Genomic DNA, 21,705 nt, shown 5'->3' with positions numbered 1-21,705 from the left:
ACAGGAGGTAGTGCGGTTGGTTTAAGTGGTAGTGATCTGGCACCTGATGAGGAAGATAACGATTGGATCTCTGGAGTATCAGACTGGACATAAGACAGCCGACGCTCTATCCGGGTGCTGGTGATTCAGTCTGCTTCTCAGGTCCTGGACTTCAGCTCTCTTCTAGTCTTCTCAAGTTAAGTTTGTTTTTTGCTAATGTTCACACTTGCGCTTGTTGGTCAATTCAGTTTGTTGTGTAATCAGCCTGCCCCTGCTGGGGCTATGCTGAAATTCCACTCCTATTAATCAGTAGTTGCCAATCTGCTTTTTGTCCCTTATTAGATTGTCGTCTTTTTTGCTCTGTCTCAGAATATTTCAGAGTGCTGATATAGGTTTAGAAGTCTAGTGACTTCAGGGTTAATTTTGCTATCAGAAGTGTTGGACAATATTTTTGTAGGTTGTTTTTGGCAGATTGCAGACAGTGTCTTTCCTTTTCTGTCCTTTTTAGTTAGCTGGGCCCCATCGTTTGTTCAGCCTATTTTCCTGCCTTTGTTTGTATTTTCATCTTGTTTCACCATCAATACATGTGGGGGTCTGCTCTGGGGCAGTTAGTTTTCCTCTTTTCCTGCTTTAGGCTTATGTAGTTCTCTGGTTGTGACGAGGCATCTAGGACCAACGTAGGAACGCTCCATGACTGCTGCTAGTTGTGCGGTTAAGATCAGGGATCTGCAATCTGCATAGTTACCAACTTCTCTGGTTTTCTGAGACTTAGCTTGTTGTCTTGTTTTTCCTCCTCGGTTTCCCATTCATAACAGAATCATCAGCCATACCGCATATTCTAGGGTACTCAAAAGCAGGAAGGAATTGTTAGAGAAAGAAAGAAAAGAGAAAAAGAAAAGGTGTCAGAATTTTTTTTTTATGTATTTTTTCCTCTTTTTTTCTTGAGCCGTAGGAGGATTTTTTTTTCCTAATGGAGATTAGGCAACTGTCTGATCGTGTGGAGCAGCTTACTGCTGAAGTACAGGGAATTTCCACCTACCTTATTCAGTCACATGCTGCTGAACCCAGGATTCCAACTCCTGATGTGTTTTCTGGGGATCGGTCTAAATTTCTGAATTTTAAGAATAATTGTAAATTATTTCTTGCTTTGAAGCCTAACTCATTGGGGAGCTCTGTGCAGCAGGTTAAAATTGTCATCTCCTTGCTGCGCAGCAATCCCCAAGATTGGGCTTTTTCTCTGACACCTGAAAATCCTATTCTGACTAATGTGGATGCATTTTTTCAGGCCTTGGGGTTGTTGTATGATGAACCTAATGCCGTTGATCAAGCTCAGAGAACCCTGTTGGCAATAAACCAGGGTCTGGATCCTGCAGAGTTGTACTGTCAAAAATTCTGAAAGTGGGTGGTCCTTACTACATGGAATGATAGTGCATTGGCAGCTCTCTTTCGGAAAGGTTTGTCAGAGACCGTAAAAGATGTTATGGTGGGATTTCCTGTTCCCTCTGGTCTGGATGGCTCTATGTCATTAGCCATTCAAGTTGATCGGCGTTTACGTGAACGTAAAACTACACGGGAGGTGCTGCCACCTTTTGAACAAATGTCCGAACCTATGCAATGTGATGGGGTTTTGTCTAGGGCGCAACATCGGGAGTTTAGAAGGCGTAATAAGCTGTGTTTTTTCTGTGGAGACGCCTCTCATACTATTTCTGTCTGCCCTAAATGAGAGAAATGTTTTGCACACACATTTGCTGTCGGCAGTATACAACCTAAGTTCCTTTTGGCAATTACTCTGATCTGCTCCTTGTCCACATTTTCCACTAAGGCTTTTGTGGATTCAGGAGCAGCTCTGAATCTGATGGATTTGGACTTTACTAAACGTTGTGGTTTGTCCATGATGCCTCTGCAGACACCCATTCCTTTGAGGGGTATTGATGCCACTCCTTTGGCGGAGAATAAACCTCAGTTTTGGACCCAGGTGATAATGCAAGTTGCCCCAGACCACCAAGAAAATTGTACATTTTTGGTGCTGCATAATTTGCATGATACTATTGTTCTGGGGTTCCCCTGGTTGCAAACTCATAACCCAGTTTTGGATTGGAAATCTGTGTCTGTGGTCAGTTGGGGTTGTCAGTGTGTTCTTAGGGATGCTCCTGTTTTCTCCACCTCTCCTCAGTCTCATGATATTCCTGATTATCTGGCTGATTTCTCTGATGTTTTTAGTGAGAGTAAGTCTTTGTCTTTGCCTCCTCATAGGAGTTATGACTGTGCAATTGAGTTGATGCCTGGGTGTAAATTTCCCAAGGGTCGGCTTTTCAACTTATCTGTACCTGAACATGATGCTATGTGATCCAATATTAAGGAGTCGTTGGAGAAGGGTCATATTAGACCATCCTCGTCACCATTAGGCGCTGTTTTTTTTGTGGCCAAGAAAGACGGTTCATTAAGACCGTGTATTGATTATCGTTCCCTTAACAAGATGACGGTTAAATATCAGTACCCGTTACCTCTGATGTCTGATTTATTCTCCAGAGTTAAGAGTGCCTGCTGGTTTACTAAGCTTGACCTCAGGGGGGCGTATAATCTTATTCGCATCAAGCACGGGGATGAATGGAAGATGGCGTTTAATACTCCGGAGGGACATTTTGAGTACCTGGTGATGCCTTTTGGGCTCTCTAATGCCCTTTCTGTCTTCCAATCCTTTATGAATGATATTTTCCGAGACTTTGCGGATAAGTTTTTGATCATCTATCTGGATGATATTTTGATCATTTCTAGTGATTGGGATTCCCATGTGGAACATGTCCGGACTGTGTTCCGGATTTTGAGGGACAATTCCCTGTTTGTTAAGGGATCGAAGTGCCTCTTTGGTGTACAGAGGATTTCATTTTTGGGATTTATCTTGTCTCCATCGACTATTGAAATGGACCCGGCCAAGGTACAGGCCATTTATGATTGGGTTCAGCCTACTTCTTTGAATGCTCTCCAGAAGTTTTTAGGTTTTTCTAATTTCTATCGTAAATTTATAGGTAATTTTTCTAGTATTGTCAAACCACTGACTGATCTGACCAAGAAGGGAGCTGATGTGCTGAATTGGTCTCCTGAGGTTGTCTCAGCATTTCAGGAGCTTAAGCGGAGATTTACTTCAGCTCCAGTTTTACGGCAACCTGATGTCTCACTTCCATTTCAAGTGGAGGTGGACGCTTCTGAGATTGGTGCAGGAGCTGTGTTGTCCCAAAAAGACCCTGTGACTTCTAAGATGAATCCCTGTGCCTTCTTTTCTCGAAAGTTTTCCCCATCTGAATGCAACTATGACGTGGGGAATCGGGAATTGTTGGCCATGAAATGGGCATTTGAGGAGTGGAGACATTGGTTGTAGGGAGCTAGACATCAATTTGTGGTCCTCACCGATCACAAGAATCTGATTTATCTGGAGTCGGCCAAACGCTTGAATCCTAGACAGGCTAGATGGGCCTTGTTTTTCACGCGTTTTAATTTTGTGGTCTCTTTTCTTCCGGGCACTAAGAATGTTAAGGCAGACGCCTTTTCTAGGAGTTTCTTTGCAGATTCTCTTAATGTGACTGAGCCTACTACTATCCTAGGTGAGGGGGTAGTTCTTTCTGCCATTTTGCCTGATTTGAGACGAGCCCTGGAGGAATTTCAGGACGATAAACCTGAGCGGTGCCCTATGGGAAGATTGTATCTTCCTGACCAGTGGAGAAAGAGAGTGACGTCTGAAGTCCATTGCTCTGCATTGGCTGGTCATCCGGGTATTTTTGGTACCAGATTTGGTGAGTCGGTCATTTTGGTGGCCTGCCTTATCTCGTGATGTCAGGAATTTTGTACAGTCCTGTGGGACTTGTTCTCGGTCTAAACCCAGTTCTCGTTCTAGTGGGTTGCTGATGCCCCTGCCGGTGCCCAAGAGGCCATGGACCCATATCTCAATGGATTTTATTTCTGATCTTCCTGTCTCTCAGAGAATGACTGTTATCTGGGTGATTTGTGATAGATTTTCGAAGATGGTCCATCTTGTACCACTCCCAAAGTTGCCATCGTCCACTGAGTTGATGCCCTTGCTTTTACAACAGGTGGTTTGGTTACACGGGATTCCTGAGAACATTGTGTCCGATAGAGGGGTCCAGTTTGTTTCCAGATTCTGGAAAGCCTTTTGTTCCAATCTGGGAATTCAGTTATCCTTCTCCTCCGCGTTTCATCCCCAGACCAATGGGCAGACTGAGAGAACAAACCAGACCCTGGAGTCTTATTTAAGATGTTTTATATCTGCTGATCAAGAAGATTGGGTCTCATTTTTGCCCTTGGCCGAATTGGCGCTGAACAATAGAGCTAATTCTGCCACTCTGATGTCACCCTTTTTCTGTAATTTGGGTTTCATTCTCGATTCTCTTCAGGGCAAGTGGAATCTTCGTCCTGCCCAGGTGTGGACACTGTGGTTGTGAGAATGCAGCAGATATGGGACCAAGTGGTGGATAAGTTGTCACTCTCTCAGGAAAAGGCCCAGCGTTTTTCCAACCGGCGTAGGACCATTGGTCCACGGTTTAAAGTGGGTGATATAGTTTGGCTGTCATCTAAGAATATTCCTATGAAGGTTGCATCTCCAAAATTTAAGCCAAGATTTATTGGACCTTATAAGATTTTGGAGATTCTTAATCCTGTTTCTTTTCGATTGGCTCTTCCAGTTACGTTCAAAATCCATAACGTATTTCACAAGTCACTGTTAAAGAGGTTTGTTGAGCCAGTAGTTCCTGTGGCGGCACCTCCTGATCCTGTATTGGTTAAAGGCAATGTGGAATATGAGGTAGAGAAAATATTGGATTCTCATTTGGTTAGATGGAGACTCCAGTATTTGGTCAAATGGAAGGGTTATGGCCAGTAGGATAATTTTTGGGTCTCTGCCTCTGATATTCATGCCAATAGATTGGTTCGTGCTTTTCACCGGGCCCATCCTGATCGGCCTGGTGGCATGGATGAGGGTTCGGTGACCACTCCTCAAGGGGTGGTGCTGTCATGAACTCTTTTTCTGCTCCACCAGTTGAGAGTTCCCCTTCCGTTCTCTCTCTGGTGGTGACAGGAGGTAGTGCGGTTGGTTTAAGTGGTAGTGATCTGCCACCTGATGAGGAAGATAACGATTGGATCTCTGGAGTATCAGACTGGATATAAGACAGCTGACACCCTATCCAGGTGCTGGTGATTCAGTCTGCTTCTCAGGTCCTGGACTTCAGCTCTCTTCCAGTCTTCTCAAGTTAAGTTTGTTTTTTTGCTAATGTTCACACTTGCGCTTGTTGGTCAATTCAGTTTTGTTGTGTAATCAGCCTGCCCCTGCTGGGGTTATGCTGAAATTCCACTCCAATTAATCAGTATTTGCCAGTCTGCTTTTTGTCCCTTATTAGATTGTCCTCTTTTTTGCTCTGTCTCAGAATATTTCAGAGTGCTGATATAGGTTTAGAAGTCTAGTGACTTCAGGGTTAATTTTGCTATCAGAAGTGTTGGACAATATTTTTGTAGGTTGTTTTTGGCAGATTGCAGACAGTGTCTTTCCTTTTCTGTCCTTTTTAGTTAGCTGGGCCCCATCGTTTGCTCAGCCTATTTTCCTGCCTTTGTTTGTATTTTCATCTTGTTTCACCATCAATACATTTTTGGGGCTATCTTTCCTTTGGGGTCTGCTCTGGGGCAGTTAGTTTTCCTCTTTTCCTGCTTTATGCTTATGTAGTTCTCCAGTTGTGACGAGGTGTCTAGGACCAACGTAGGTACGCTCCACGACTGCTGCTAGTTGTGCGGTTAAGATCAGGGATCTGCAATCTGCATAGTTACCAACTTCTCTGGTTTTCTGAGACTTAGCTTGTTGTCTTGTTTTTCTTCCTCGGTTTCCCATTCAGAACATATGTCTGTGTGTCAAAACTCAGATACTTTGTCTTACACCGGGGTCACACTAGCGAGTGCAATGCGAGAAACTTGCGCGAGTCTCAGGCGCGGGTTTCTCGCTTTGCACTTGCAAGTATGACCCAGCCTTATGCTTACACTTACGTACAAAGCAAGCTTCAATAATTAGAAATTTTTACCACTTACTATACAAGTAATGAGTTTTTAGTTAAAACAATGAAAAGGGTATTGTCATATGAAAGATCCTTAAAATATATAGAAAACCCAATTAATAAGTAGATTAACTGATTTAATTGTGCAGCCAGTAATAGGAATTACATACAATACATTCATGTTATAACAATTGTACAAATCTAGCTGCAAGTAAATCAAACAACCAAAATTACTTTAAATAAGTGGAGTTTGTGAATACAATAGTTCATATAGTAGTAACTGAACTGTTTTTTTAGCTAGTTAACATGGTCTCTTATTTCTACAGGCTCCTCTATTTCTGTAATATTGTGTAGTCCTGTATATGACCTCTTAACTTGTCGTTCTAGTCATGGATATGTTTATAGATTTCTTGTGTGATCAGTATTGTTTTACTTTCTAAGGTATGCAAATATGCAGATCACCCTCTACGTCTACTAGAAAAACATTACCGTCTGGGAGATTGCGTGTGGAAGTATTATTGTCCATATATTCTGCTATCCATTAAACCCACAAAGATTACTCACACACAGCCTTTTGTTTTTTTCCCAAGAGACCTTGATTGAAGTCTAAAAATGGAATCTAATATTTCCATCATCACTCTATTATAATATGCACTTCCATGAGGCTTCTTTCAGACATTCATTGTCTACGTCATTACACTTCCATCATCAGATACTTGACTGCTGGTACGGTATATAGGCTTGCTGATCACTTAAGATGGAACAGCTAGAGTCTTGGGGAATCCATTTTCCACTGAATATGTTTGCATTTGGAAAAAAATATATATATTCCAATGCATTGCTGATAAACAAGAATAATATGGACTTGTATAAGATCCAGCTTTACTTATTCCAAAATGAACTTCACACCACACGCCTTCACAACATCTTACAACATCTACGTGGAACCAGGGACCTCTACAAATAAGCAACTGCATATTTAATGATTGCTTTGGTATATTGTATTTGAACAGAGCTAGTTTGCAATAATTTCTAATATTTACAAAAAAAAAATCCAAAAACATTTTTTTGCTTTGACAAATGCAAAAATTCCCCGTGATTTTGTGCACGCACACGTCTCGCATGGTTCCATTTTTTTTTTAAGAAATTAAAATAAATTATGTAGCACAAAAAAAAATTAACTGATCTAAAGCTTTAAGGTAATGCACAAATGCCATTACATAGATCTTATTTTCCAAACATTAGACAAAAAAATGCATTGGATACAAAAATTTATTAACACAAGCTTTGCACACTTTATATAACATTAATCAATTGTTTAGTTCTAGATAATTGTTTAATAGTATTCACTTTTATAGTAATCATCTGTTGCACACAAAATATAGACTTACATCTACGCAGATCGTTGGAGAACGGATCCACTTAATTTAGTAAGGCTGTTGGCTTTGCTGTAAATTGTACAAAGGATGCTAAATAGATGATGCAATAACTACTACACCCAACTTGAAAAGCAACTGAAACCCTACGTCATCTGTACAACTAACACATTTATAATCCTATCCACTACAAACAAACACAGAGATGAGACTAAAATACAAGCCGATGTGTTGCAGCATTGTAGGGCCACTAAAAAGCCATCTGTGATTCGTGGCAATTTAAAAGGCGAGGGAAGGCACAAAAGCTGCAAACTGCATCCTGTGTCACACTGCCTGAGGAAAAACGCAAAATGAAGGTAAGATTGATGTCATGCAGACCAAACTCCTATGTGCAGCTACTGCTTGCACTAGGACCAGCTGACAGGGGTGGCCAAGGAAGGAAATTTCGTAGAGCTCCTTTGATCCATCACCTCTTTTTGATCAGACTGGAAGGAAGAAAAAGCTGAAAGGTTTGGTACACTTTCTCTAGCAGCATTCTTGCTCTTGACTTAGACATTGGTGACTCAGATGAAGTTTTTTCTTTAGATAAATTTAGGCGAAAAGGAAAAAAAATTAAGTATTTACATTTCCTAGACATCTCTTCTGACATAGGCATGGTCATGAGACTGACATACAGCAAGAGAGACCTCAGTTTCCTTGCGTTTCATTTTTTTTTCTTTTTCTTACTTTTTTTTACAATAGATACTTTTTGAATGCTACACATTATATTATGACAAAACGTTGTTTTATGAAAGTACTTTTACTAAGCAATAAGCCATAATGTAGAAAAATACATTTTACCTTTTAAAGACTCAAAAAACAAAGAACAAAACTTTAGTAGTAGTGCATAATTATTTAGTAGTAGCTACAACAGGGGTTCCTAACTTTACAATAAGAGCTTGCATAAACATAACATGAGTTTTTTTTACAATTAGGAGAAAGAAATGACGTGCTGAACGACGGTATTAAAATGATGAAGGGTGAAGGAGAAGGAATAATGGTCTGCAAAAAGACAGCAAAATAAATACCTAAACTCAGAGCTGAAGAAAAATTTTTTGGTAGATTCACATGAAGAGAAGCATGGACAGCACTGGAGAGAAACACAATGTACTTTGTATCACGTTCCAATACTAAGCTGCCCATTGTCAGTTTGGGTGATGGACCTATAGAAGAACTTGGATTACTTTTTTAATAGATAGGTCCACAACCATGACTTCATTTTGGGCAGTTCTTTATGCAATGTGCTGTACTTTTTTCCAGCTTTCATATTCTCACTTGACTAGCGAAGATTTGCTGCCAGGACAATATTACTATGTGCTTGGTCCAATTAGAAAGTTTAATAGGTGACTTTGAACTGCACTCAAAGTGGGGTGCTTTGAAGTATCCATTAATTTAACAGAGCTGTTGGGTCATGAAACTATTCCAAATAAACATAAATACATAAAAGTGGAATTAAAGACAGCACAGCATTTGGAAACTATAACAAGAGGGACAGTGCTCCTAAGGGGATTAAAGGAGCGGGTGGTGGCACTCACCGAGGGCAGAATCGTCTTGAACAATTCACTAAATCATTAGCAACAAAAATCCCTTGCACTAGGTCATCAATGTCTATGTCCATCAGCAAAAGGTTAGAATTAAGGTCTTCAACTCTGTTGCGGATAAAAATACTATCCATTTAATTTCAAGTTACAAAAATAGGAGCAAAATATTTTAAACAATGATTGTCTTTTTTTTTACTATTTCTCTTTATATAAAAACATAAACAGCTCTTGCGAATTCTAAGATTTGTGCACACATTGTACTTGTTCTTTGTCACTTATATATATTTATATATAACATATAGAACTTATTAATTGGTCCACAAAGTAGATCTGTGCGTTCTCTAGTGCTTTGTACAAAAGAAAAACAATATTATTATTAAAATATTCATTTAATAGCTTTACTTAATACATAAATACATGTTTGTAGATAACACAGGAGCGATGATTGTTCAGTCAGTTTGGTGATGATTTTTTTTGTTTTTTATTCATTTTGTTGGGCTGTATACACAGGTTGGCTGGTTGCTCATCGCTACAAGTATGCTACTCTTCGTCCTTTATTTTTTATTCTTTGTTTATACCTTTTCCCCAGGACTGCTGCCAAGTATTTCTTGACAGCCATTTGTTTTCGGTAGCGGCTGTAGCTGTCAGTGAAGATGCCATCTGAGTGCCGTTTTGATAGTGGTTCCGAGTCATCTTCCAGGCTGCTACTCAATGCACTGCAATGGCAAAAAGCAAGAGTTGCAGTCTACAGTAGCATCTCTCTACATGCACCCAGCTCCATTCTCAAGCTGGCTCTGAGTCTAGGATACTTGGCTTTAAATACTGAGCATGCTGCGCCATACAGTAGAGCATCCAGTCTGCTCAGGCACAATTCACAGCTACCTCATAAGTAGGAAATGCCCCATTAAAGGGGTATTGAGTTAGTTAACCATGTCATTTCTGGTTCTGTTAAATTTGCAAGCATTCATTCTGGCATATACTTAAGTAGCGATCGAAGCTCCATTGTTTAAACACAGCAACCGGTTCCCCTGTTCTCTCTGCTACAACCTCCACTGTAAGCCAAGCTTATGACTGCTATCCTGTTGGAGTCAAAAGGTGCCAGAAATGAATGAACACATGTGGTAAATGGTTACGCAGTATGCAGCAATGCAGCAGAGGACCAAGAAGACCTGTCTGCCATAAAAAAACAATGGGATGCACAGTATTAAAAGCATGTTTAAGCATATTTTTGGTTTAAAATATCTCTTTTTATTATATCAGTGGGGGATATATTTTAAATTGACAGGGTAGGAAAAATAAGTAAGAACTGTTAAATGATCCAGTCCTATTAACTAGCACAGCCCCCCACCCAAGTCTCCCCCATCCTCATACATCTTACATAAGACGAACATTTCATTGATCATTTTATAGTCACAGTTTACAGTCACCTCATTACAACTTAGCCCATGTTTTTTCCGATTCCCACTCTCTGATCCTAAGTGCAAATTGCATGAAGATAAATTTCACTTTATTGTATCATCATACTAAGGCGCAGCAAGTTAACTCTTTTTCCATCTGTCCAATATTTCTCTCCTTCCCCCCAATCATAATACCTACAACACCAGTATCAACAGATACATAGCAGGGATGCCATTCTCTCATCCCCCCAAAAATGAATTGCATATAGTAGCTTTAAGGTCTCAAGGGGAATATGACAAATTGATTTCTTATTCTCATATCTGTCAAACACTTTGAGCTATCAGCTGCTATCTTGTAGTTTTATCTTTCATTATTGTAAAGTGAGAAGAGGTTTATCTCATAATTAGCTACATATATCATGATTTTTTTCCGATTTATGTTTGGCCTCCAAATGACACGTTTGTCAAAGAAAATGTCTCGCCTAGGAACAAAGGGAATATACATTATAATAAGAGATCCTGTTTCAGCGCCTCTAAAATGTGATATATGACAGATAAATAATGTGTTCACCCAAAATAGGCAACATGTGTATATATATAAATATATATATATATATATATATATATAAAATGTGTGTGTATCTATGTGAACAGCAATGCTTTAATAATTAAGTCTTAATGCTTGCAAAAAAGCAAGTCAAATATCTTAATGTAAAGCCCAATTATGGCTGCATAAATTCTGAACAAATGGTGCAAACATCTGGCACACCGTCTACCCAACCTCCATTAGGCAACCCTTCGCATTGATCCTCATGTTGGACAACTCCCAAAGGCCTCTGTCTCATTACCAATCACTACAGGGCTGTCCTCCCTTTTGCTACCATAATTGCCTCTGGGGCTTGCTGTCAACAACCTGAAAAGAGTTATGTTCTTTGTGTGAAATATATGGTAGGATATCGATGTTCTGATTGGAACAAGAGCAAAGGTGTCTTTATAATGTCCCTTAAATTGCAGCTGTTACCTTTTTATTGCAGTGGCCACAAAGGCATCCAGTAAACTGCAAGCCTAGATCTTCCATAGTTTAATGATATTTACCAGACTAGTGCTTGTTATAGGAATTAACAAATGGTAATACTATACACTACAAAGCCTTGAGTAAGCGATGCTCAGATACCGACACAATCTGCGCATGCCTCATATTAAATAGCATCAATATTAATTGAATCATATGTTATCCAATGATGTCAGTCCCACTTGGGTCTCTAAACAGGTTTCTCAACTGGTAATTTAAAGGAGAATTTACAAAATCAACAGACATAACAGCTCTGACACTGGAAGTCACAGGTTTTACTAACTAAAAGGAATTCACCTGCTGTAAAATTAGCGTCAGATAATTTAGGATGACAGTTTGGAGACAATATATTCATCACATGAATAATTCATTATGAAGATGCAATGAGTTCCCTTGAGCATTATTAAAATGTTCCCCAACCCAGAAGTCTATATTTCGTGAAGGCGCACAACGGCACCATTCTTCAAAGGGAAAATAAGTGACATATCGGACAATAAGAGACTCAACCACAAAAATGAAAAATGCATAATCTAGGTGAAATAAACAACACAGCTTTATTGCTGTGGGAGACAGTGAAATCCTACTAAATAGAGATGGTAAAAATAAATATCATGGCATTTCAAATCCATAAACTAGACGTGTCTACTGTCTGATGTTTTGCGCTACATTGTCCATATGCTCCAGTACATAAGGCGGATCTGTTCTTCATAAATATTGACTACAGCCTGAATGTGGACTGATTTTTTTTTATTACTTTTTTTTTGGATGTGTACAGAAACTAGGTTTTAAGAGCACAACCTTACCCTAAGCGATTGGCCATCAGAGTATGCAGGTATTTCCTCGCAGACAATTGCCCCAGTAAATTCCTATAGGCTTTGTTTAATAGATCATCAGCATGTCTGACAACAGCAAAGAAAAAAAAATGAAAAGGGAAAGATGATTCCTGGAAATCTGACATTAACATGTGTTGTTTTCAAGCAAGAAGCATTTCTGATTGGAATGTGTGTATGTGTGCACAGGGAGGGCTGGGTGCAGCTGACCCATTAGAGCTTCCTGATTATGCCTAGACTGATTTGTCACAGGGTCATGTTTTACTCTAGTCCACATGTTATGCCTGATATGTCCTTTCATCCCCATCCACATTATATATATACATATATAACGCTTTTTTTTGTTTTCCCAGGATGCTGCTTAATTGCAAGATGCCACCTGATTAGCACTGAATTTACATACATTTCCATTTTCCCTTTAAATGTGCACCTCCTGTTAAATAATTTGGATGCATTGCAGTAGTCGCAATACGGTCTGACATGAAACAGAAGCAGCGTTATTGTGTTTGCAGATTTTATTTAGTTATTTGTGACTATGCAACACATCATTTTAACTAGGTTTTATCTCATTTAGGGGAAAAAAAATGAATTCACCTCTTTTCCGGTGGATAATAAAAGGAATACATATCATCTAAGACAGAGGAAGGGTTTCCAATACCAATCGGATCGTTATCAAAAGCAAAGTCTGGAAGAGTGTTACCATCCTCATCATACACTTCATCTTCGAGCCTAATGAGCAGAGAGAAAGAAAGGAGAATGAATTGTAAGCCTCTTAATTAATCAAAAATGCATAATGACTTGATCAGTGCCTTTCGGTGCAATGTAATCCCTGGCAAAGGTTCATTTCTAGTGTCTACATTACTGGTCTTTTTTCTCTGAATATTGTTCGGTGATGAGATGCCAGACACTGATGGAAAAAGACCCCCTGAGACCCTATCAATCTGTAGGTGGGCGTGAGAGAAATAACAAGAGCAGCCCATCTGTGAGCTGACCTGAGGTTGGGGCTGGGCCAGAGCTAGCTGCCAAATCCTACAATCATTAGTACAGGGAACTGAGAGTAGAGAGAGGAGGTGGAGGGAGGAAGGGAGAGATTAGAAAAGGTTGGGGGGGGTGAGGGAAACAACTTTCCTTTATTGGCAGAACAGCATCATCAAACATACTATCAGCTTCCAAACATTAAATCGGAGCGCTAAGCATTGGCCACAAAGCACTGAAAATACTCGCCAGTAGCATTACCCATATCCTTTCTACAGAAGGAGGGGTAGATTTGAAAAGACTGGGTCCTGACTTCGTCGGGGTTTTGTTTCTTTTCATGCCAAGTTCCTCCTTAAGATTTTTTTTTTTTACTTTGTATCTGCTGGGATGTAGGTCACCGTAAGCTATTTTAGTCAGTTTGCTCTGCCAGCGTTATTAATAATAGATGCTTCCAAAGTGTTTTATTCTTGCTAAATCTGGATCACAGTTTAGCAGTGTCAAATTCTCTGTACCACAAGCACATGATCCAGGGTATTATATAGATTAACATAGCCAAGCACAGCGCACACCCAAACAGTCTGCGCTGACCAGTGTCGCTCAACACACAACAAGCATAAACAGCCTCTGGCATTTCGTCTGGTCCTGGACTCAAACGCTTTGGATGATAGGAGCTGCATCCCAGCAACAGTTGCACAGAAAAAAAAAACTCTTTACATCTAATAATAACTATGAATTAAGGTTAAGGCAGATAAACCAGAATATACATAAATTGATGAGTATGCTTTATTTATTTCTGCATTCTAGTTATTAATTTGCGACCCATTTTACTTTGAAATGTTTGCTTTTCACCTGAAGGATCCTACCGAGAGGGGTAAGCAAAACCTCCGAGCACGCAATGAATTATTTATAAATCTAATATGTGAATTGTGTAAGAAATTCAGAAGATAAATAACGTGGAGCCCAACAAAAGCAATGCAAATCTTGATTTTTTTTGGGGGGGCAAGGGCTGAAATTATCTTATTGTAAATGGAAAAAAAAAATCTTGGTTGTAAGAAGAAATGTATTACCTTAGGTAGCATCAATAATACCCGTAATAAGGTGTCAATTATATTTTATATAAAAACATTTTTTTTTCATTAAAATACGCATTGTATCTGCTAAGGCTCAATAATAGCAGATACATAAAATATTAGAGTCTAGCCATTCTAACATCTAACTATAATGTTTTTTGAATGATGCAATTTTGAGGTGAAATCCTACAAATTGTCACTTGTGCTTTGGCTTTTACAAAGATGTTGAGGGCACGTACACTATGTGTAAATGGATTAAAACACTCAGTAATGTACATTCATGCTACGTATTCAGTCTATAGTATTCTTTAAATTCCCAGTATAAAACATGAAAACTATCATTATATTCTATGGAAATTACATAAATGGATGTTCCAGGATAATAAATTATTTTTTAATGAAAAAACAATTTTTCCCCTATAGATCCTAAAATTTGATTTCGAGGATTGCACAATAGAAGCTAAGCACCTGTTCCATTGTAAGAAGGGTGACTCTCAGCCAGCAGTCATGTAGCACAAGGGGCTTCCCTGGCTCTCAGGTTTTGTAATTTAAAGATGTACTATCACTGACCTTAAACAAGATTTTCCTATACTATCCAAGGGATTGCAAAGCTACGCTTTGGGACGTTATATTTATTTCACCAGTAATCCTTTAACAAAATGCGAAATTCCAAGGATGGAAGCAAAACAGGCACATGATATGGGTGGCAATGTGTTAAACCTTCTTGGCATTCAATATTCTAGTCTTCTAGTCCTTTTGATGAGATAGGGTCTTTGTGCATCTCACTGCTGATATTCTAGCCCACCGCATATGAACACATGCAGGGCAAGCCTACTCCTCTTCTCTAGTTTCCTTTGTACTAATTCATGAGAAGCTAGGCATAGTGCATGGTATGAGATGTTCTGGTACCATATCATTTCATACTGATATGAAATGTGAATTATTTTTAAAGATTGGCATAACAACAGGTTTTCATGACAATAATTAGTCTGATACTTACCTAAGTGCTGGGTACTTGAGCGCAGTAGGTGAGGAGTGGACAGTGCAGCGCATTACTCCATACACAAGCAGCCAGGCGAGCAGTGCTTTCCTGTACATTGTCATTCTGCGGGTGAGAGAAGTGAAGGGAACACTTTCAACAGGCACTTCTCATTAGCCAAGATCGATGTGCGATTTGACCTCAATTAGATCAATGCATATGCAAGTGGGAACAGGCATAATATTTACCAACGTGCAATACATGCAACCTTTTCCGATCTTTCATTAAGGCAAAGTAGGTAATCTGCCAATTCTATAACTACAGTTCATATATGGAAGCATGCAAGGTTCTTACCATATAAAAAGAAACTCCACTGTGTTGCAGAAGGAGGGATATCAGGTCCCAAGTTAAAGCCAAGTGTCTTGCAAGTTTCCGCTCTTTCTTAGAATGTGGACTGCATTGCCTTGTGTGACAGGTTTGGATTACACCGTAAATGGCTGGCTGCTGATTTTTTGGCTAAAAGTTTGATGCAAGCCACAATTCCAGGTAGGGGGGAAAAATAAAAATAATGGTGGATTCCGACTGAGATGAGAAAAAGAGCAGGGGAATAACAAAATAAAGAATAAAATATAACCTCCCTAGCTGAAAAATTAAATGAAAGGAAAAAAGAAAACAAGTTGTAGCTGCTGGGAAGTAAATGCGAATGAGATATAAAAAAAGCAGTGAGCCAGGGAGGCAGGGAGAGCCTGGTGCAGCCTGTTATGAGTCTTGGGCTGAGATGCTGACAATGAGATCAGATCTTCTCTAAGATACTTCTCCTGAGGCGTTTCTCTAGCTGCTTTCTTCTCCTTCTTGTGCTGCAATTCAACTTGACCAGCCCTCCGTTCTTGTATGTATATACATATATTTATATATATACACACACATGCAGAATAGTTACAGCAAACGCCACTTTAGGAAGAGGTTGCGTTGTAAATGTTTGTCTGCATATTACCTTTAAATACCAGCTATTGTTTGTGATTCTGTTGCGCTCGGATTTTTATCCATGGATCAAACAGCTTCCCTTTTTTTCAGAGTGTAAGTCACGTAATGATCCAGTATCAGAAAAGACGTCATCAGGCCAATTCCTCCAGGAACATGATAACAATTCTCATCTTTCCTCACAGATGATCCGATCACAGTCATCAAGTTTTCTTATAAATATTCTGACATACACATTCCCTTTAGTTTAACTACACATCAATATTTTTTTGCTCCTCTTTTGGCAATATGTTCCCATAAATTATCTCTGACAGAAGCACAGGTGACAAGCAGAAGTATCCAGTGCTCATTCCAAATTATAGAGGAAAAAAACTTTAATCTGGAAAATCCTCAGACGAGTAGCTAGAATATATGAAATAAAAATGTCTCATGGAAGCTCAGGCATACACATACATATGAGATGTGCATTAATGTATATATATGTGTATATATATATACATATGCATATACATAAACACACACGTATGCGTGCATATATATATCAAATAAATATATATATTTAAATATATATACACACCTCTACTATGTGAATGGCTACATGTATATATATATATATATATATATATATATATATATATATAAAATCAACAGTTACCAGAAAGAGTTAAATGAAGATAACCGATCAGCCAATGTATTCATAAGATATTAAGAGCTTCCCTAAGTGGTTCACTTTTTAATAAGATAATAATTGACAGATATTAGTTGGCTGAAATGAAGGGAGCTGTCCGTTTGCTGGTGCTGAAACAAGAGAGCCTGCTGTTGATCTGTATAATTTTCTTCTGTATAATGACTGAAAATGAACAAATGTTATACAGAGGTTTAATATCTAATATTTCATAACCAAGACACCTCTATACAGTCCAATCATATGTAGATGTTTCCTACGAACAATACACAGGATTCTATATACAGTGTTTAATTCTATGGATTTTCCATTTTGTCTATTTTCCACATGATTATATTATTAGTTAAATATCTGGTAATTGAGGTGCTAAGAGAAAGGTACATTATAAATTTTACATGGACCCTTTAGGGAATCCCCTGTTAGGCACTTCAAAGATTAAATATTGCTATTTCCTTTCTTTCCATTTTTTTTCCTTTTTTCATTTACAGAAAATGACGTGAGATCACCACAATTACGTGGGTAGCCCACCAAGATCCTCCCTAGACAATATGTTTAGAACAGGCTGTTCCGGAGTAAATAATGCTGTATTACACAGACATTTACAAGAATGTGGAATGCCATCATCCATTTAAAAGGTTTTTTTTGTTTTTTTTATAAACGACATCTAAGAACTATCTCCATTAAGATAGATTTATAGATTATTTTCCTTAGGATATAAAACATTGATATAGCATATCAATTGTGATAAATAACAAGACTATTCTCTTTTGCCGCAAGAAAAACAACAAAATGATGTCATGCAAATTTCATAAGTGGTCAGATAATCTTATTAAAGCTATAGATTAGCACTTATGTGAAATATCTGTTAATGTTAAATAAGCATTGTAAATCAAGTTTATAAGCACGTCTCAACTTTCTAGACCATTTGTGAAATGTCTGCAGGGTTTACGTAAAAAAAAGAGAACTGATTAAAGAGCGCCACCAAGTGGCTATTTTAAGTTAAACAGCGGAGAGTATACTAGGGAAAGCCAAAGACCTATTGACAGACACTAGCAAGGAAGTCCATTCATAAATTTGTGAAGAAATGCCTGCAAACTACTTCTTATGTTCCTTTTTATTTTCTGTTCAAGTAGCGGAGACGTGCAGCGAACTAATATACTATGATACATGTAACAAAACATGCATCTAAGAATTGGCAAAGTGCTTAACAAATAAGCAGGGTAGAGTATCTAGAGAAGTATTTTTTCCTTATTTATAGCACAACAAGCTGACCTTTGCAAATATAGCCAACATTTAATTATTTACTCAGGTGGAGTTACCATGCATAAGAACACTATCGAAGAAAGAGAATCTTGAGATTTTTGAAATTGTTCAGAAATATGACCTATGCTAAACAGCGAAATGTCAAAGTTAATATTAAATTATGCCTCTTATGGAGATATTTGACTGTATTTCACTTCCAAACAAAACTGCATTCCAAAATGTAGCTACTGTATTTTCCTAAAACACAAACTAAAATAATTAGTTTTGCCTTTATCGTACAAAATCGAAGCGGATGCACTTTAATACCAAAGAATCCAAGAGACTATTATTAGACGATGAGATGGGTATTTAAGTATTCTTATAAATATTCATGTTTTATAGGCATTGCGATCAATAAATGAGCCTTAGAGAAGACGTCACAATGCTATGTGCCATGCATTAATATCTTTAGCACAGAGAAGATAAAGTCTAAATTCAATGTGAATGACTGCGATACAGGATTCAACTTCAAATGTCCTTGTTCAATTTAGATCTTTAGATTACCAGTTAGATGTCTGTTTGACACAATGTTTTCATGAGTGAGTATATTTTTCAACTTCCTTTAATACCCCTGTAAGATCATTTTTGCTACGGTATTGGTACATATATCCCATATTCATTCGTACCTCTACATGGATATCTAGATCACTAGAACACTCCCATCAAAGTGTTATCCTCTAAATATATTACAGCCTTCATATAATACAGCAGTGTGTATTTACTATTGCTCATTTTGCCTCTCCACTCAGCCAATTCTTCTCTTTTCTATGTAGAAACAGGAAGTCTCTTGTTCCTACAGCAGTCATCCCCTTCTTCAACTCCTGGCTCAGCTGCTCCACTCTTCCCCTCTGTTATGACTTATACAGGTATGACTCATGCAGGAAAAAGAGACTTCCAGTTTCTTTATAGAGCTTAGAAAGATTCAGCTTATCTGTTTTAACCACGTGATTTCATAGACCTAGTGGAAAAAGAGAAGAATTAACTAGGTAGAAGGGCAACATTAGTAATTGTAAGTACACAGTGCTGTAAAATTTAGTGATTGCAATATGTTAATAGGATAAAACTGATGAGATGATTTCTTTTAGATCTACATTATAAAAGTAATGTATAGGCATGATGTTCATGTGTTCATTTTCAGCTAGTGAATGACTAGGGTGCAAGTCTTTGTGTCCTACGGCAGAAAGGTCAGAGGGGAGGGGCTCCTGTTGCAGCCAGTCATAAGATTGTAAGAAGAAGGATGCAACTGGCTAAACTCCTGGAACAAATACAACAATTTTCTTTAGATATTTCTCAATTTTAATATCAATATTAGGAAGAAAGGCTTAGATATTATGTTAGATATTTTGCCATAAATAGTTCCTAAACATCATATTAAAGTTGTCAATTTACTCAATCAATCACACTCCAACCTCTCCACTATGGCCAAGACCAAAGAGCTGTCTAAGGACACCAGGGACAAAATTGTAGACCTGCACAATACCGGTATGGGTTACAGGACAATATGCAAGCAGCTTGGTGAGAAAATGTTGTCACAACTATTAGGAAATGGAAAGTCAAGAGAAATACTCATAAACAAAAACAAACTAACAGAACATGCTCCTGGCATAATATATATCACATCTGGATGTCTCCGTTTGTTAAATAGGACCTAAATACAGATCCATCGCCAAAGTTAGTGTGATTGTTTTTATTTGGCTGTTATTAATTTTCATTTTATTATATATTTTTTATTTTTAGGCCTTTAGTTTATTATGCTGTGTTACATCAGGAGCCGGATCCGTGGAACATCACATCCAGATCTACGAGGGCCATATACCAACGTGTTATACCTATAATCCATTATATATGTTTATATGTGTTATACTTGTACAATTATTGTCTTATGATAACTAATGCACCACTAGAGGCAATTCATGGGATTGACTAAGTAGTTATCTGCAGGGACATATGAATGTATTTTTCTCTTATGTGGGATAAATATTTACTGTATTATTGTCATCCAATGGAAGGGAGATAGGATGGATCTATGAATCTGCCTGTTCTATATTATATATTTTATTCGTTTGTGGCTGGTACAGTTTATACTGTATATGGTATATCTGCTCTTAAAGTGATAGTATAGTAATTTTTACATAGGTAAACATTATCCAGTATTGATAGCATGCGTATTGGTGTGCCCTATGTGATATATATGGTTAATGTGGCTTAATTAAATGTATATCGTTATTGATATGTTTATTAGAGTACTTATGTACATAGGGCCACTCTATATTATATATATGGTATATGTGATTAATGGGCTAAAGTATATGTATACTGTTATTGATATATTTACTAGAATGCATACATATGGCCATTTATTATATGCCCCCTAGTATTTCTTAACTGATTCATGGAGTTTGATCATCCCTATGTCCTTTCCAAACATTATGTCCCTTACGTGATTAGAAATATTTCCTGTGCTAATTGTTATGGATTCTAGTTTGACCCCCATGATTTGTCCTGACCAGCACGCATGCGTGTCATGGTCTGGGGGCTGTGACGCGGCCTCTGGCGTCTGTGATCGATGCGTTGCCATGGTGTCTTTGCATGCCTTGGCGCGCACTTATTGACGCTGGCGCCGCCTCACATCCCTGGTCGTCATGACTGCGGATGCGTCACTTCCGGTCGGACTTCCGGTCCACGGTCTTTTTAAACCTCCCGGTCTCGATGTTTATCACGCCCCCTGACGAAGGACGAACATTCGAAACGCGCGTCGGGGCAGACGCACGGACCCCCCCAGGACTCTCCCACCTACCGACTTACTTGGTGAGATTCAAATCGCTATGGTTTTTGAATGAGTGGGAATTGATTAGAGTAGCATTTTGACTGGGACCATGGCCAGAGGTATATTGTATTTATTTCGGTATGGTGGAATTATGCAGGAACCCATACCCCATATATACTCAAACCTTCTCTTGTATAGCACCTATTTGGTATTCGTGTTATAGTGATCTATGGGCTCATACTGATGTTGTGACATGCCGTTGAGTTTGGTTTGACTATGGATAGATATAACGAATGGGGATTCATATGACGTATGAAGGTATTTAGGTACCTACAGATGTATTTCCTATATATATATTCGTTCTGATTTGGAATACAATATGATGAGTTCCTGAGGTGGGTCTGTCATGCAGTCCACACTGCGTGTTGTTTTTTATGCACTATTCCACACTGTCTTTGTCCTGTACTGTATACTTGTCTTAATAAAGATATTCGATTTTTATACTGGATCTGTAGTCGCATACTAGTGGTTTTTTCCACCTCTTCTTATATAGGAAATGGAAAGGTCAGGAATCAGCCCAGAGCTACATGGGATGACCTGGTCAATGACACGAAGAGAACTAGGGGCATAGTCTCAAATATTACCATTGGTAACACACTACGCCA

At 38.5% G+C, this 21,705-nt stretch overlaps 1 protein-coding gene across 3 annotated transcripts; it reads right to left on the bottom strand.

The window, feature by feature from the left end:
* Positions 1–6,142: 6,142 nt before the first annotated feature.
* On the bottom strand, positions 6,143–16,395 carry ADCYAP1 (adenylate cyclase activating polypeptide 1). 3 transcript variants are annotated; one of them, XM_073550875.1, is made up of 5 exons: positions 15,660–16,393; positions 15,327–15,431; positions 12,876–13,010; positions 12,255–12,350; positions 6,143–9,698 (listed from the first exon to the last, which is right to left on the bottom strand). In XM_073550875.1, the coding sequence occupies exons 2-5, from the start codon at positions 15,428–15,430 to the stop codon at positions 9,512–9,514; spliced, it is 522 nt and encodes a 173-aa protein (XP_073406976.1). In that variant the 5' UTR covers position 15,431; positions 15,660–16,393; the 3' UTR covers positions 6,143–9,511. The 3 variants fall into 3 exon arrangements, with proteins under 3 accessions (XP_073406976.1, XP_073406978.1, XP_073406977.1); XM_073550877.1 differs by lacking the exon at positions 12,255–12,350 and having other exon boundaries at positions 15,660–16,395; XM_073550876.1 differs by lacking the exons at positions 15,327–15,431; positions 15,660–16,393 and adding an exon at positions 13,091–13,191.
* Between the last annotated feature and the right edge of the window lie 5,310 nt (positions 16,396–21,705).

Source organism: Dendrobates tinctorius, unplaced genomic scaffold (genome assembly GCF_039654945.1).
Source record: "Dendrobates tinctorius isolate UK_male_01 unplaced genomic scaffold, ASM3965494v1 ptg000171l, whole genome shotgun sequence".
NCBI classification, from domain to species: Eukaryota; Metazoa; Chordata; class Amphibia; order Anura; family Dendrobatidae; genus Dendrobates; species Dendrobates tinctorius.
This window is presented reverse-complemented; position numbering and strand designations above follow the sequence as displayed.

What these genes read in the sequence shown, in the direction of transcription:
- ADCYAP1 (XM_073550875.1), bottom strand. Translation starts at nt 15,430, where the DNA reads ATGACAATGTACAGGAAAGCACTGCTCGCCTGGCTGCTTGTGTATGGA. An exon ending in CTCAAGTACCCAGCACTTAG is followed by an intron (nt 13,011 to 15,326) that starts GTAAGTATCAGA and finishes TCTGCTCATTAG; the next exon opens with GCTCGAAGATGAAGTGTATG. An exon ending in CTGATGGCCAATCGCTTAGG is followed by an intron (nt 9,699 to 12,254) that starts GTAAGGTTGTGC and finishes TTGCCATTGCAG; the next exon opens with TGCATTGAGTAGCAGCCTGG.